Here is an 18013-nt window from a genome sequence, read left to right as displayed (position 1 = left end):
GTCCTGTCAGCCCCAGGAACACATCTGGTGCAGACCCATGTAAGCCCCGTGCATGCTGCCTCAGGCTCTGTGAGTTCACATGTGCATTGATCCTGCTGATTCAGAAGGCCTTGTTTTCTTGGTGTTCTCCAACCCCTCTGACTCTTACATTCTTTCTTCCAGCTATTCTGCAGGGTTCTTTGAGCCCTAAGGGGAGGGATTTGATGGAGATATTCTGTTTAGGATTTAATGTTCTAAGGTTTCTCATTCTCTATATTGGTTTCCATCTGCGGCACGAGGAAGCTTCTATGATGATAGCTGGGCAAGGCACTCATCTATGATTATAGCAGAATGTCATTAAGAGTCATATTGCGGCTGGGCGGTGGTGGCACATGCCTTTAATCCCACCCAGCACTCGGGAGGCAGAGTCAGGCGGATCTCTGTGAGTTCGAGGCCAGCCTGGACTACCAAGTGAGGTCCAGGAAAAGGCACAAAGCTACACAGAGAAACCCTGTCTCGAAAAACAAACAAACAAACAAACAAACAAACAAACAAACAAACAAAAAGAGTCATATTTCTATACGTCTTGTCATTGTTGTTTTCTTTTGTATTTAAAACAATAGTGTTTGTTTCTAATCCCAGGTCTCTGTGCTATCTAGTTGCAGATTCTTGGTCACCTAAACAGTGTTGGGTATAGGTTCTGTCTGTGGAGTGGGACTTATGTCTAATCAGATATTTGTTGGTTACTCCCACAAGCTTTGTGCCACCATTACACTAGTATACCTTGCAGGCAGGACAGCATTGTAGATCAAAGGGGCTGGGTTAGGGTTTACATTTCTCCTTTGATACTGTGCAGAGTACCACCCCCCTACAAAGCCCCTTACACATAGGTATAAAAATTCCATGTAGGCATGAGCTCAACTTCTCCATGTTCAATGAGTTGTTAGGTTTGGCTTCAACAATGGGGCCCTGCCTTCTGTTTATGAAGAACAACCTGTAGAATTGGAAACAGCCTGGGTTGTTTAGGGGTTCCCATGGGACCATTTTGGCTAACGATTCACTTAGATGAAACCTATTCCTGGAATTGGAAGCTTCATTTGGTGACAAGAGATGGCCAGTTGAGGCTTTGTCTCTCCTATTATTTGCGAATTTCATCTAGATTGCCTTCATATATGAATATATTTTACAAGTGTCTACTGTATTAGCTTTTCATATTACCCTTCAAATGGTCCTTAATTATAGCTGTTACTCTCTATAATTATCTATTCTATTTCCCTTTCCTTGGGAGATGTGTCAATTACCCTCTAGCCCTTTACTCTATACCTAACCTCCATAGTTCTATGGATTGCAGTTTGGTTATCATTGACTTAACAACTAATATCTGTATATAAGCAAATACATACCATATTTGTCTTTCTGGGTCTAGGTTGCTTCACTCAGGATGATTTTTTTCAAGTTCCATCCATTTACCACTGAATTTTGTGATTTCATTTTTTTTAATGGCTGAGTAACACTCCATTTGTATAAATATGTCACTTGTTACTTATCTATTCATCTCTGGGGGGGCATCTAGGTTGTTTCCAGTTTCAGGATATTATGAATAGAGCTGTAATGAACATAGTTGAGCAAATGTCTCTGTGGTAGGAGGAAATTTCTCTTGGATATATGTCCAAGAAGAGTGGGTCTTGAGGTAGATTGAATTCTGTCTTCCCAAGGAACTGCCACTTTGATTTCCATAGAGGCTGTACAAGTTTGCACTCCCTTCAACAATGAATGAGTGTTTCCATTACTCCACATCATTGGCAGCATGAGCTGTCAATTGTTTTACTGATCTTAGCCATTCTGACAGGTGTAAGATGAAATCTCAAAGTAGACTCAATATTTTAAATCTTTTTTGAAACCTTAGTGTCTATGGGAAATAATGTATTTGCATAGAAATAGAAGCTTTTCTTAATATGTAATACACAAAATTATTAATCTCAAGATACTTACTATGATAAGCCCTTTTATTGTGTGTTCATCATGCAAGAGACTATGAAAATATGGCTGTGAAAACGTTTAAAAGGTGCCAAATCTGGGAAAATTAGCTTTTATAAAGATTATTAATTTAGTATAAGCTATAGAAAGCTAAATTCTAGTCAAGATAAGGTTTAAATTGAACACATTCTTGTAGCTGGAATTAGGAGGTCTATAGGATGGGTTAATTGAGAATGAAACATTGAAACCACACTTACCAATGATGTGGATAAAACAGTTTACTGAAGAGGGTGCCTTAGTGTAGCCAAATTTCTAAATGGTCTTACTAAATAAAAAACACGGAGCCAAATATAGGGGTGAAAGCCTTAGAGATCAGGGAAATAGGGAAAGCTATCAGCCAACCTTACCTCACCAACTCTGCAGCTTCCAAATTCGAGTTACTTCCTGTCTACCCACACCTTTATTGCCTTGCTATTCTGCCCTCTCATTGGCTCTCTTAGCCCAGCTATCGCACTTCCTCTTTCTACATAGATCTGTCACTTTATGTCTGTCTGTACAGACCTCCACGCCTCTGTGGTTGGTAGTGGGATTAAAGGTGTATTTCACCAAGCTTGGCTCTGTTCTCTAGTGTGGCCTTGAACACACAGAGATCCTGCCTGCTAAGTGATAGGATTAAGGGCATGTGCTGCCTGACTTCTTGTTTAGTTAAAATGGCTGGCCTTTCCCCCCTGATCTCCAGGCAAGCTTTATTTGTTAAAGCACAAATAAAATATCACCACATTTCAGCACAAATAAAATATCACCACACAGTAGCTGACTGAGTAAGTTCCAGAACTTTACAATAAGACATACACTTAAATTCCAGCTCTGTAATGTGCTAGCTTTTAGATAAGGTTACTCACTCTTTGGTCTGTATTTCCCTCAGCTGTGACAAAATGATGACTAGGTTGATTACAAATGCATATAACAATGTATTTAAAATGTATAGTGTAGTTTCTGTATTCATCAAATATTAAGTTGCTTATACTTAGAAGCCAAATAGAAAACAGGCATGACTCAACTGTTATGGCTTCTCAGGAAGGGCTCCTGTATAAGAGGAAGGACAAGGGAATTGCTGATGAGATATTAGAACTTGTTAGACAAAAGGTATATTAGCATTATAGAAGAGAGAGATTACCTTTTCTACCCTGTCCAAATTAATCTCTGACATTTAGGGAGCTTCTTTGGCTGATAATCTGTAGCCCAGGGCTAGGGGAAGAGAAATGGATGTAGTTATCTAACACAAGCAGGCTGTTTCTGTGGACACCTATTACAGGCAGCCTCCAGGGCCAGGCCTTTGCTCCCAGCTTTGATGGATGGGGTTTGTTTGAGCCTGAGAGCAGTATGTTAAGTTATGCCTGAGCTGCTTTGGGAGAACATTTCATATTGATCTCATCACTCTTGTTTTTATCTAGTGTACTTCAGTAATCAAGATTACTGTTGTCTGGTGACTCTGTGATACTCCCTATATAGTCCCCTCCTTGGGAACTGGTTTATCTCTGTTATGTGAAGAGGCTCAAGAGATGTGACCAGGTAAGTGGAGTGTGTATATGGGAAGGGATTGAAGGGAGGAAATTAAAGTGTCAGTGACGGGAGGAGAAAGATCAAAGAAAACTCAAGAAAATCTTAGAAGATGGATAATGTGGTTGAAGAAATAGAGAGACATTGTTAGATAATCATAGTAATTGAGATGAAGAGACAAAGGACAGGGGGAAAATAAGAGAAAAATAAAAGGAGCTAGAAACTCTTTATTGTGACTATCATAATCATTCTGCAATCGATATTATTAATCAAAACTTTCTGTTGTTCCAGATCATGTATCACTAGCTAGCACTGAGATATGTAAGACTCACATGCTTAACTATCAAGAAACTAACACTCCAGATTGAAAGGATAGCACTTGCTTATACCAATTTTCAGTATCATTTCTGCCTTATAATTAAAAAATCTAATTCAATGTCCAAACATTGTGGTCCCAAGATTTATTAGCAAAGGAGAATTTTCAGCTTAGCATGTTCTGGAGTTGTCAACATATGTTGTGGATTGTGAAAAAAATAGAATATTGACAAATGAAAACTTCATAGCATCTGGGAGCTACAGAGGATGGGCTCTGGTGCTGTTGGTGCTGGAGGCAGTGATATAAGCCTTTGAATTACTAAAGAATAGAATAGAGTGGGTCTTATCTGAGTCACTGTTTTTTGTCTCTTGTATAAGCCAATGTTACCTTCAGTATGGCTGTTCCAATACAGACTTGTGTCTATAATGAAAAAGCACTAATCTTCTTTTCCTGGTTAGTTGGACATGTAGGGAAAATAAGAATTATTCTAGAATAATGTTCAGAAGTCCTGACAAGACTCTTTAAAACAGTATACCTGCAGTAAGTTGGTTCAAAGTCACATGATGGATCTCAAAGGGAAGGCATAGAAACAACAGTGCAAAAGTGTAATAAAGAGGAAAGAATAGAAACTAGGTGGTTTAGTGAAGCTGGGAAGCCACACAGGAACACAGAAACAGAGAGCAGTGAGGGCATCTTACAAATATGTGAGGTGGGAAAAGGAAGACTTACTCAAATTATTTGAATAGGAAATAAAATAAAGAATACATACTAAAAATAGACTAGGAGAGTATGAGGAGAGGGTGACCAATGATTCAGCTACAAGGATTCATCTGGACAGCAACATCTCGAATCATATTAACAGCGGCATCACGTTGTGAGTATCACAAGTGGCAGTGTGACACCAAAGTGCTTCTCTAATAGTCTAGTGCTATCTCTAGACAAACTCCTTGACCTTTTTGGAGGAGGGGATAAAGGGGTGGTTTAAGGAGAGGCTGGGGGGAATGAGAGGAGGGATGAGAGGGGATCTGTGGTTGGTGTGTAAAATGAATAAAAACATTTCCTAATAAAAACAATGTTGTTACAGCAGCACCTCAAACAACAACACCAACACCAACAAAAACAACTCAGAGATAGCTTAGTGACTCAGCACAAAGTCCTATCAGGTTACAAATATGGCTATTATTATTTCATAGTCTACATTTATATGAAAGATATCTAAAAGACTTTATTTCAAGATAGAACTAATCTGGAAAATAAGATGAGAATGAATCTAAGATAAATAATTTATAAAGGGGAAAGGCTCATTTAGTCTTACAGCTTCAGTCCATGGTACTTGATTTGGTTGATTATGCCTGTGGTAAGGCAGTACACTATGGTAGAAGCCCAAGGCAAAGAAAAATGGCTCATTTGATGGCAACTATGGGACAGAGAAGAGGAAAAGGCAGGGATCAAAACACATCCATCCGTGGTTCATCCTCAGTGGCTAACTTCCTTCGAGTAGATCTCATTACCTAAATTTTACTTAACTTCTTTATATCCTATTAATCTAAATGGATTAATACATCCATGATTTTACAGATTTTATGATTCAATCACTTTTCAAAAGTTCAACTATAAACAGTGTGTATTTGGGACCAGAGTTCAACACAAGAGCTTTTGAAGATATTTGGAGTCTAAAATGCAAGAGACAGTAATATCTAAGAGAGAGAGCAGAAGCAAGAAAATGGGGCTAGGCTCTAGCAAGAATGGTCCAAGGTGCTGTAGAAATTAGATCAGAGGTTTTAATTCCTTTATGTTATGGAGGCTGGGGAGTTCCGAATACAGAACACAGTTGTGTAATTTGAGAAAGATGGATAAAAGCATAGGGACTTGCAAGAAGGATCTCATGACACACTGCTTTTTTCCCCCAGAGTTTGTCTTCAACTCATGATGCTGATCTTCAATAACACCACGTCCTCATCTTCCAGCTTTCTTCTTACTGCCTTTCCTGGACTGGAACTTGCTCATGTCTGGATCTCCATTCCTGTTTGTGGTCTCTACACTGTTGCACTCTTGGGAAACAGTATTATCTTGTTGGCTATTATCATTGAACGGAGTCTCCACAAGCCTATGTACTATTTTCTCTCCATGCTCTCTGTTGTTGATCTAGGTCTGACCATCACAACCCTTCCTACTGTCCTTGGCGTTCTTTGGTTTCATGCCCGGGAGATCAGCATTAGAATTTGCCTCATTCAGATGTTCTTTGTGCATTGCTTCTCGTTCCTGGAGTCTTCAGTGTTGGTGGCTATGGCCTTTGATCGCTACCATGGCCATCTGCAGCCCTCTGAAGTATGCTACTTTCCTCACAGACATGATGAGTTTTGTGATTGGACTGATCATCTGTATAAGACAAGTGGTTTTCATATTTCCTTCGGTTATGGCCGTGAACAGTGTGTCTTTCCAGGGAGGCCAAGAGCTTTCCCACCCATTTTGTTTCCATCCAGATGTGATCAAGTTCACATACACCAACCCCTGGATCAGCAGTTTTTGGGGAATGTTTCTTCAGTTCTACCTGAATGGCACTGACTTATTGTTCATTCTTTTCTCCTACATCTTGATCCTTCGTACTGTTCTGAGCATTGTGGCTCCCAAAAAGCAACAAAAAGCTCTAAGCACATGTGTCTGTCACATCTGTGCTGTGATCATTTTCTATGTGCCAATGATTACACTGTCTGTGGCACACCGTCTCTTTAGTTCTACCCCCAGGGTGATCTGTAGTATTTTGGCCAATATGTATCTCCTCTTGCCTCCTGTGCTGAATCCAATCATTTACAGCTTGAAGACCAAGGTTATTCGCCGGGCCATATACAGGCTGCTCCAATTCAAGGGCCCAAGGGACTACAGTGTGAGGAGCCTCAGAGTAAGGTGGGATAGAAGGAGACAGTTTTCTAGTACATGAGTTATGGTTAAAGGGGAAGATGATTTGTTAGTGTTATCTCCAGGTGTGATGATTAATAAGGAAATTTCAACTTTATTACAGGAGTGGAAAAGACCACATGACCTTGAGTTTATGAGAGCTTAAAAAGCACATTTAAAAGCCAATTTGTGAGCAAATGCATAAAATGATGATATTTAAAGCACTTACATGGACTCTTAAGCACAGAATGATACTTTCATGGACAGTGAGGTGGCGTCATGAGTAGACACACCAGCTGTTAAGTTCAAAGACCTGGGTTTGATCCCCTGAACCCACCCTGGGGAGGAGAGAACTGATTTCCATAAATTGCCATCTTACCTGGACCAACAGCACATATATGCACACACACATGTATACACACACACACACACACACACACACACACATACACACACGACAAGAAACCCTAAAAATCCTCCCAGTGGAATTACTATTTCTGTAATTACTATACAGTAGAGCAGGCATATTTAGAGCAGAAAAAAATGACAATGTTTATATTTTAAGTAAATGCTTTTTTCCCCCACTGAGGTTTATATTTCCCAGGGAGTGATGGGGTTTCTTTCTCCCACTCCTGCTGGTGAAAGGAAAAGTTACTTGTTTGTGCAAAGACAAAGACATAGACATGTGTAATTAAAAAGTTTTCAGTTCAAATCAGAGTCCTGTTTCCTTGCACAGGCACTCTTATATATCTTTTGTTAACCTCTTTTGTTTTCTTAACAAAGGTGATGTCTTTACAATTTAAATTGCTTATATATTTCCCTTTAGTACAATACAGCAAGTTACATATTGCCTTCATTGTTGCTGCATGGCCTGGACATGTTAGGATAGGTTCTTATTCTTACTCTCTAGCAAGTGCAGACTCTGCTTTAAGACATTAGCCTTTGTTTGAAAGTGGTTGCTGCCTTCTACCTAGCCAGCTGCCTCCATACTCTACTTCCTTAGACACAGCAGCGTTATGCAGTGACTTTAGTGTTGGGTAATGAGTAATTTTAGGAGCTGGAGAGATGGCTCAGAGGTTAAGAGCACTGGCTGTTCTTCCAGAGGTCCTGAGTTTAATTCCCAGCAACCATATGGTGGCTTATGACCATTCATAATGAGATCTGGTGCCCTCTTCTGGCCTGCAGGCAGGTGTACAGGCAGAACACTGTATACATAATAAATAAATAAATTTTAACCAAATATGAGTAATTTTATGTTGTGTATAATCAGTAGTTTTGATGCAATTATGACATCTTGAGACCACCATAATTAAGGATATTTGTTTTGTAATGAAATAGCCTTGGGTATGGTATTGATAGTACATCAGAATTTTTCTAAAATTTTCTTCCACTTCTGGGATTAGGAAACTTTATTTCCACCTAGAATAATCCATGTCTGAACACAGTAAAGCAACAGATAGTCTGAGCTGAGTTACCTGTTTCTTTAGAAAGTAGGGAACACCAGCCCTAAACTCTTTTCTGTTTGTTTCTGTTTTCTGGAAAACTCCACAGTTTTGCAGAGACATTGATGGCATAGTGATTCTGCTTTGCATAGCTCACTCTATTTTTCAGATAACCATTACCAAGCAACATTCACATTACTTATGATTAAAATTATTTGTATTAGTTCTTTTTAAGCAACACATTCAAGTGTTTTAGATATTTCATCAGATTCATGCTCCATCAGAACAAGCCATTTATTATTCATTTATGTGTACTGAAAGTTTCCACACTCAGTCAGTAAATTTAATTATTTTAATTATTAATTTAATGTTCTTTCTACCACCAGGGTGTAAGAACTTTGATATCAGGGCTATACCTTTAGGTAATCCCTAACATTTAATTTAGTGAATATCACTTAGTTAATACAGTGTGGCATACATTTAATCATAATTTATGTTGCAATAATTCTCTAAATAAGTTCTCACAAATATGTATTTGATAATACCACTCATTATACTCTTAGATCCTTAGAAACTGAAATCCTAATTTTAGAAGAAAACATAATTATTGAGAATCAACGTAGTGTCTAAAGTTGTTTGCTTTGGATTTATAGTTTTTGGGCTTAGATTCAAACACAAAATACTTTGGAAATATGGGTATTTGTAAAGATTTTTTTCAAATTAATTTTTAAAGCTTTAACAACTGTAGAACATGAGTAGTAATGAACTCCTCTTTCACATGCTTACATTAAGTCCTAGAAATCACTGTGTAGACCAGGCTGGCCTCTAACACACAGAGATCTGCCTGCCTCTTCCTGCGAGTACTGAGATTAAAGGCATGCACCATCACCACCCAGTTAAGTGTATGTTCATAATATAAATAAAACTTAAAGTCATCTCAATATATTTTACTTCCTTATGACAAAATACCAAACCTAGACTTATAATACTTGAATAGATTTCCATTTGTCTTTTCAGTGTTATTTGACTAGTCAATCTATTTTGCATGATGTGATATTTCTCCATGTGTTAAGTTTTACAGGTTACATTGATATTGAATGTTTTTGCTTGTTCTCTTTATTGATTTACTAAGAAAAACAGAAATTTCAGCTTTTTAATAAATGTCATTATCACATAAACTCAGTTTCTACTTGTTATTATTGTTATTTACTCATACACTTTTGTAACTTCAGTTTTAGAATGACTTGGGTAAGTTCTAAAAGAATTAATACTGTAAGCTTGATGAGAAATGTATAGAATCTATAAGAAAACTGAGAGGAAAAGACTTTTTTTAGAAGCCTATTTACTCTTCTGGTGCAAAAATAGCCTATCTGATAGGGATTTGAATTTCTGAACTCAAAAAATTAAAAGAGGTATAAATATTCTTTTTTGATTCCTTGATTACAATATAATTTCTTTATGGTGTAATAGAACATGACTCATTTTTAGGAGCAAATTTATTAAATTTATTGAGTTTAGATTAACCTACCCCCCTCTCAATTGTAACACTGTGGCTTTTCTAATATGAGTGCAGTGGTTCAGGCCTGTTATCCCCACAATAAGAGTGTAGAATTAGAGACTCAGAAATTAGGATGGAACAATTAGAGGCTGACCTGGGCTACACAGTGAAATCAAGACCAGCCTAAGCTATATACTGAAGCCATGCCTTAGAAAACCAAGGTCTGAGAATGTAGTAGTGGTGGAATGTTTGTGGAATGTTCACCCAAAAGGTCATGTTTGATCCTCACCATAATATATGAAGAATTAGATATTCTCTGCATATGTGTCTCTTTTTCTCTGATTATGATTTTAGCCAACCATTGGAGATACAGTAGTATATATGATTTGTCTAAATCTTCAATTGAAACAACATACAAATTAAAAAATTGAAGTTAAGTATTGTAGCATAGCTGGAGAACGTGTGGAGCCACTGAGAAACAATTGAGCATTGAACCTAGGAAGAGGCACACATGCTTTTCCCCAGTTAAGCCAGGGGTGTCAGTCATGTTCAGATATCTAACAATAACTCCAGTAAACTGCCCTGGGGCATAAAGCCAGGAGTATTTAACCTTGAAAAAATAACTTTGTCAAATGATTCTTTGAAATAAAAATTATTTGCAAGTTCAGCTTAAGTAGCAAAACATTGAAATTTATTGACAATTTTCTCCCAATTTATGTATAATTTTTAAAGTATTAAATTATCATAAATATTACTTTTTAAACTTGGTCTAGCAATAAATAATCACAAATAAAAGGAGAATAAGAAATAAGAAAATTGTTTGAGAGACTAAGTCATTTCAGCTTTTTACCTTAGCTTTTTATTTTGTTAGAATATAGATATATATTATATATCTTTTATTTCATAATAGATGTTTTAGAACAGTTAATGAAAATGCCAGATGATTAAAAATGCCACACGCTTCTTCTTTACATCTTTTCTAATTCTTACCAATAATATGGTCTTCCCTCTATATCCTTAGGTTGGCAGCTCAAAAATAATGTAGAGAAAAAGTCCCCCCTTTTTTTTCTTAAAGAATAACATATTGGAAAGAAAGAAAATAATCTAAAATAAAATTTTAAATTGATTTAAATTGGAATAATAACATCCTATAATTATTCTAATATTAATTATTTTCAAAGTGACAGTAAGAACTTCATGCTGTAAACAGTGAAGCAAAATATAAGTTAGTGAACTCAGTTTCAGTCATATTGCATAACTGTTCCTGACTCACCTGTCAATTCCCATGTAAATTTTATGTTCACATAGTATTCAGGCTACTGGTTGTATTAATTATAAAAAATGATTAAGAAAGATGATGTTGAGTCTCTATCCAGATCAACTTGAATTCACCTGATTTTGCTAGCTAGAAAGATTGAGTCTGCCTATAACTTGTCCTGAGAAAAATGTTATTGATGAATCTTTGACAATACTTTGCATAGGAAGAAATTATCTTCTTGGTGATCCCGACTAACTCTGACCCAGGTCACTGCCTCTGCCCTATTTTTACTTTAGACCTAATTTTCCTAGAACCTTTTCACGAATTTGCCGTGTCTTTACACAGTATACAATGGGGTTCATCAGAGGTGGCACAAGCAAGAAGATGTCAGCAATGAGGATCATGGCCATGGGTGACTTGTGCCTACCAAAGCGGTGCATGGATGCTAAAGCAATGATGGGTACATAGAAGATGAGCACGGCACAGATGTGGGAGACACAGGTATTGAGGGCCTTGAGGCGCTCTTTGTGGGATCCAATTCCCATCACAGTCCTCAGGATGAACACGTAGGAGACAGCAATGAACATACTGTCTGACATCATACAGAGTGCAACAAAGAAACCATAGAAAAAGTTGACTGTGTTGTCAGAGCAGGCCAGCTTCATAACATCTTGATGGAGACAATAAGAGTGAGAAAGAAGGCTTTTCCTGCAATATTCTAGTCTTTTCAGAGTGAAAGGAAATGGGAGAACTAGGAGCATGCTTTTAACGAGAAACACCAATCCCATTTTGGCAACTCTAGCACTGGTGAGAATAGAGTTGTACCTAAGAGGGTTGCGTATGGCTAAAAAGCGGTCAAAAGACATTATCAGGAGCACTGAGGACTCCATGTCTGTAAAGCCATGGATAAAGAATTCTTGAGCAAAGCAGGCATTTGGGGAGATTCCTGTGGCATTGAACACAAAGATCCGGAGCATGGTGGGAAGGGAGGAGAGGGACAGACCTAAGTCAGAGATGGCAAGCATGGAAAGGAAATAGTACATGGGTGCATGGAGTGAGGGCTCAGTCCTGATCACAAAGAGGATGGTACAGTTGCCCAGGATAGCCACTAGGTACATGATGCAGATGGGAATAGAGATCCACACATGAACATGCTCCAGGCCTGGGATTCCAATCAGGAAGAAGGTGGTGACCTCAATTTCTGAAGAATTGAGAATGGACATGATGGGAGACTTCAGAAGAATCTACTTAGAGATTTGAAGTGACACTTCCAACATGAACTTGTGGTGCTTATATCCTCCCTGTTTTAGCACATATGCCTGAGAGACAGAGAAAACACAGTTAAAAACAAAAGAACAAGACATTTCTTTTAAGCAAACTGTGAGAGAGTTTGTTCATGTTAATTGTCAATAAGCATATAATCACTGCCTCAACCAATCCTATGTCTCCATGGCACATTAAGGGGAAAACACATAAAGAGAAATAACTTGTATCTTTATTCCCTTTGCCATGTTGAGTTTTATTTACTTCCAGTGAAAAATCATACACAGTCAGGGTAGAATCTGGGATAATTCATTTTCTTCTGCTTGGGGCACAGAGGTCATGAAGGGAGGGAGGAAGAAGGGAAGGGAGAAGATACTGGAATAGTGTGATAGATAGATAGATGATAGATAGATACATAGATAGATAGATAGATAGATTGATTGATTGATAAATAGGAAAAGTACTATTAACCTTCTGTAATTGTAATGAAAATCCCTCTTTGTTGTAGGAGAGCATATCTAAGAAAATCAGGTCATATATATGTGTCATAGGGTGGTATATAATCTTATATATACTCATGTATTAAATCCAAAAATAGAGAGTAGTTTAGTGATTACCAAAGTTAGAGGCAAGGTACTGAGAATGATGGGGGTGATGTCAGTACTCAGACTCTTTTCTGACACCATAGGACAATTAAGTCCCTTCAGCTGTAGAAGATTTTCAAAGGCAAATGAATTAACAACACACTTCCAAGATATTATCTTTGTTGACTTAAGTTCATCAAAGAAAATGAACCTCCAATATGTATAGAAGATTTCAATACTTCCTTTTTGGTCTAAAGAATGTGAGGGCCTCTTTAAGTTGTTAGGTCTGTGTATAGGACTCATCACAACTACAAACAGATCACAAGCTTTTGGATTGTTCTTTTGCAGGATATTCAGCCACACTGTGAACCCTAAGTCTGTGTTTGTGTTAATTAAATAAAATAAATCTTGGCTCAGGGGGTGGAACCAGTAACTAGCTGACTGAAATTAGCTATAGGGAGTCCAGAGGAACCAGGAGTATGGATAGAGAGATGCATAGGAAAGAGTAGGGCAGGGACTTGGAATTTCGGCTTCTTTTTGGTTTGGGATATTTGGAGAGACATGACTCTTGCTGAGATTCCAGTCAAAAAGGAAGGTCAGCTGGTTGCTTCCTGGCCTCTTTGATCCAGCAGATTTCCATCCCAATATCTGACTTCTGAGTATTTGTTGGTAAATGGAATGATAGAGACTTAGTTTAAACTTACATATAGTGGCTGCAGCAGAGCCAGCTGTGGGACTGGAAGTCCCTCCAGGTCGAGGCCTGAGTGGACAGTGAGCACTGGCTATGGGACCGTGGCACTGCAGACGGTAATTAAAGTATCAGTAGATTCATAAGCAGTCTCTATGCTGACAGAAAAACATCATTGTTCATTCTTCATAATGAGTCACTGAATACAAATCCTCTTCTAGGAGACCTGAGCTACCCTCCCAAAAGGATGAAGTAGTGGCTAAACCATGATCTGAGTATTAGCCACTCTCTCTCTAAAGTGGTTCTTTCAGGACAGTGTAAACTATCTCCTCAGTAATTACAGCTGGAGATTAGGAGTGCTTGCACCTGAGAGTCTTCCCTGTTGATCATGTCAAGCAGGGCCCCTGTACTCCAGAGGCTAACTATAGTGTAGCTAGCTATACAGCATCCCAACAGTCTTGTGATTGTTGTGTGTGTCTGCTTTCCATGGCAGCCAATAAGGTTGCTTAAAGAAGAGCGGATACCACAATGACTATGATGTTTTCACAACTGAGCACGGTTTCTGGCAAATGGTCCATATCTAATTATATTGAATAGAACACATCCCATCTTACTGAATAGGACACATGCCATCTTAGTTAATAGTACACATCCCATTTTATTGAATAGGACACATCCTATCTTATTGAGTAACTAAATGGTATTGATTTTCACTTCTTGGGAATTATCTCATTGCTCTGAGTGAGTGAAGATTAATGGTCATTTCCTTGGGTTCAGAATCAACCTAAATTTTTTTATAAATTATTAAAACAAATCAATTTGTATATGTATGTATATATACAAACTATATATATAAAACAAATGAAACAGAGAAATATGAAAATACAATTCTAGGATTGTTAGTTTATCTTATCATATGAAATATGTAAATAAATGAGTGAGTAGATAAATACTATTATTTGTGTTTTCCAAGATACTAAATCTTGGACAGAGAAAAAAATGTAGCCTGTACTTAAAGAGATGACTGGAGAGTAGAATTGTTGGACAATGATGTCCATGACATTGTAACACATGTGAGCTTCTCTAAATCTAGTCTCTCATTCAGTCTTCACATTAAAGCATCATTTCTTATGTAAAATTTTGAACAAAGCATTATTTCTGATGTAAAATTTTGAAAACAAAAGCCAAAGGTTCACCAGTTTCTCAAAATATCATTATCAACACATATGAGAATAATATGCTGTTTGAATTTGAGCTTTGTCAATTATCTCCTAATTTCCATTGCACCTTAGTTAACATACTAAAATTACTTAAGTTGGAAAGAAATTATATTCTATTGCTGGATACATAAATATTGATGCTGCTAAAAGGAATGTGGCAAGAAAGGCTGTTATCCTCAGCTTTATTATGAAAAAGTGACACATTGTCCTCCAGACCTGTGTTAGTTAGCACACATCATTGCAATATAATTTCTGACTAAAATGGGTCAAATGATGTAAAACCAGTTGGAATTGTTAGTAGCAAAACCCACCAAGCAGTGTCCACTCTGAATTAGTAAGACAAATGCATAAAATAAATTTCTGCCTAGGAAGATCAAGGGTGAGCAGGTAAGACATGGGCTAGACTTTAGTGTTCTGAGAGGGTAGAAAAGAGAGAGTAGATATTTTAAATGGACCAAAGACCTTAATTTGAAACAGGAAACTTCCCTGTTTCCCAATACCTATACTATACATAGTTCTTCATACAGCTATCATTTTGTCTAAGTAGGCATGAGTAACTGAATGGTTCTTGAGGGGATCTCTCTGGATAGATGAATGACTATTGCTCATATCAAGGAACTGCTAAAAGGAATTTCTTCTCTATTTGATTCTTATAGTGGTTCTCCTAACTTAAGTTAAACTCTTAGGCACACAGCTCAAGGCAAGGTCTATTCATTTCATCTTATGTTTGTGTTTCACTTTTGTTTTATTTACCTCAGCTATTTCTGTACTAAAAATCTGAAGCTTCTACTATAGTCATTCTTATTTATAGATACCTTTGAGTTTTGGTTCTTGGAATATTATTGTTTTAAATATGTCACAGGTTTTAAAGCCATTTTCTAAGACAATGTATTGTTATGGTCACTTACCACTCAACAAAATAGCAAAGCAAATGAATTTATCTCAGAGCCTTCTCAGCCTGTGTTCCAGGTCTGCCAGCCAGGCTCTTATCTATACATTGCAAATGTCTGGAGGTGCCTCTGAGACTTACTCTCATGGGACATCTATTACATCAGCTCTACTACCCTCTATAAACAAATTATTTCTTTGACCAATAGAATAGGACAGAGGATCTGGAAATAAAATGACAAGGCTATGCCCACTTAATTTTGTCAAAGGAGGCAAAAACATTGAGTGGAAAAAAATATAGCCTGCTTAACAAATGTTCCTGGCAAAACTGGTTGTATACCCACAGAAGAATGAAATTAAATTTATATCTTTCACTTTGCATAAAAATCAATTGCAAGTGAAATTGCAAGTATAAAAATCAAAGACCTTAATTTGAAACCAGAAACATTGAAACTTCTAGTAGAATGAAATATGCAGAAGGAATACTCTTTAAGACATTGAGGTTGGCAAGAACTTACTACACAGATCACTAGTAGCACAAGAACTAACCCCAAATGTCAAAAGACGGAACTACCTGAAAATGAAAAGTTTCTGCACAACACCAAAACTATCATCAGAGCAAACAACCTACAGAATGGGAAAAATCTTTACCAGATAAACTTCAGACAAGGGGCTAATATCCAGAATTTACAAAGAGTTTTAGAAATTAAATATTAGGGAAGTAAAAGCATTAGTCAATAATTGGGCAAATTAATCAAATTGACAGTTCCCCCCCAAAAAAAAGAAAAGAAAAAGAAAAAAGAAACACAGATGACTAATAACTATTTTTAAAAGTATTCAAAGTCCATAGTTATTAGAGAAATGCAAATTAAAACTTCTTTGAGATACCACCTCATCCAAGTCAGAACAACTATCATCAACAAATAACAACAACAATCAGAGAGGATTTGAGGCAACAGAAACCCTTACTCACTGTTGGTGTGGGTACAAATTAATATAGCCATTGTAGAAATCAGATTGGATAGTTTTCAAAAATTAAAATAGGACTACCATGGGACACAGATATTTCACTCCTGGACATATGCCCAGAGAACTTCACACCCTGTGATAGAGTTATCTGTACCCCCATTTTTATTGCTGCAAAATTCACTATAGAAAGGAAATAGAACCAACCTCTTTGTCCATCATCTGGTGGATGAATAATGAAAATATGATGCATATATAAAATGGAATACTATTCATTTCTGAAGAAAAATGAAATCACATAATTTATAGGAAACTATCAACTTAGGATATATATTAAGTGATGTCACACAATATCAGAAAGAAGAAAGCCTCATGTTCTTCCTCATATACAGATCCTAGTCTATAGCGTGCGTGCGTGTGTGTGTGTGTGTGTGTGTGTGTGTGGTGTTGAATACATGTAAACAAATGCACACATGGGTGCACTGTGATATACAGAAAGGAGGACAAGAGGATAACTGTTAGGTAACAAGGAAGAATTGAATGGGCACGTGAGTCATGGAAGAAGATATAAAGCTAATTGTTTTTCTGGTTTTAGCTCTATCATGGATTTTTCATTTTTAGATGGTGGATAAGTGCAAGCTTAAAATCCAAGATGATGATTCCTATCTTCAGAATGTTCCAGATGGTTCCAGCTGTGCAGAAGTTCACTGTGATGGATAGAGTTTGGATCTGGTTAATTTTGATGCATGAATTTTTATTTGTAAATTCTTTGTAATAAAGTTTTAGTGAAAATTTTAAAAACAATCCCAAAACTTAAACATCTCTGGGCAACTAAAAATTTCTAGGGAGGATGGGCTCAAGAGGACCCATCCATCTTTGAGGATCTATAGACAGGTGGTGGACACCAGGGAAGGAAGAGATATTTCGTTCAATGGTATAACCACTTGTAAGTTGGCATATGTCTTCAAATAAATCCTCACCCTTACCCCTGTAAGTAACTTTAATTGATGTCATTTGGTTGTTTAAAATAAAATAATATAAAAGTAGAAGTGTTGAGAAGAGAAAGAAGATTAGTGAGAATGGAAAGTTGACAAGAGGAGTAACAGGTATGGGTGTGTAGGATAAAAGTACTTTTTATACATGGATGAAATGTCATAATGAAACGCATTATTATGTGTCATTAATATACTCCAATATGATTAATGCAATTTGCTATAATGGTTACCTACAATATTTCCCTATTTGTGTCCTTTTAATTTATATATAATCATTATCATCAAGTCTTCATATTGCTTCATTGCTCTCAGTGACTTTTCTTTTTTCAACATAAACTGTTACAGACTTGAACTTGATAAAAGCTTTAGAAAACTATGGTCAAAGCACAAAGAGTGTTCATTAAATAGGTTATAACAAATAAAGCATGTAATACAAGAGGGGTGTAATTTTGAGATGTCTGGTTAGAAATGTCAAGAGGGCTAT

The 18013-nt window shown here is 37.0% G+C and overlaps 2 protein-coding genes across 2 annotated transcripts; one reads left to right on the top strand and one right to left on the bottom strand.

The window, feature by feature from the left end:
* Positions 1-5746: 5746 nt before the first annotated feature.
* On the top strand, positions 5747-6770 carry LOC114706593 (olfactory receptor 51T1). Its single transcript, XM_028889048.1, is given in 2 exon segments — positions 5747-6136; positions 6138-6770. Coding segments are annotated over 2 exon segments (1011 nt in total). The 5' UTR covers positions 5747-5758.
* Positions 6771-11212: 4442 nt separating this feature from the next.
* On the bottom strand, positions 11213-12163 carry LOC114706707 (olfactory receptor 51A7-like). The gene has a single exon (XM_028889197.1). The coding sequence runs from the start codon at positions 12146-12148 to the stop codon at positions 11213-11215; it is 936 nt and encodes a 311-aa protein (XP_028745030.1). The 5' UTR covers positions 12149-12163.
* Between the last annotated feature and the right edge of the window lie 5850 nt (positions 12164-18013).

This window comes from Peromyscus leucopus, chromosome 1, assembly GCF_004664715.2.
Source record: "Peromyscus leucopus breed LL Stock chromosome 1, UCI_PerLeu_2.1, whole genome shotgun sequence".
NCBI lineage: Eukaryota > Metazoa > Chordata > Mammalia > Rodentia > Cricetidae > Peromyscus > Peromyscus leucopus.
Note: the sequence above shows the minus strand (reverse complement) of the source record. Positions and strands in the feature narration are given on the sequence as shown.

Excerpts from the sequence above, each read along its gene's own strand:
- LOC114706707 (XM_028889197.1), bottom strand. The coding sequence starts at position 12,148 with ATGTCCATTCTCAATTCTTCAGAAATTGAGGTCACCACCTTCTTCCTG.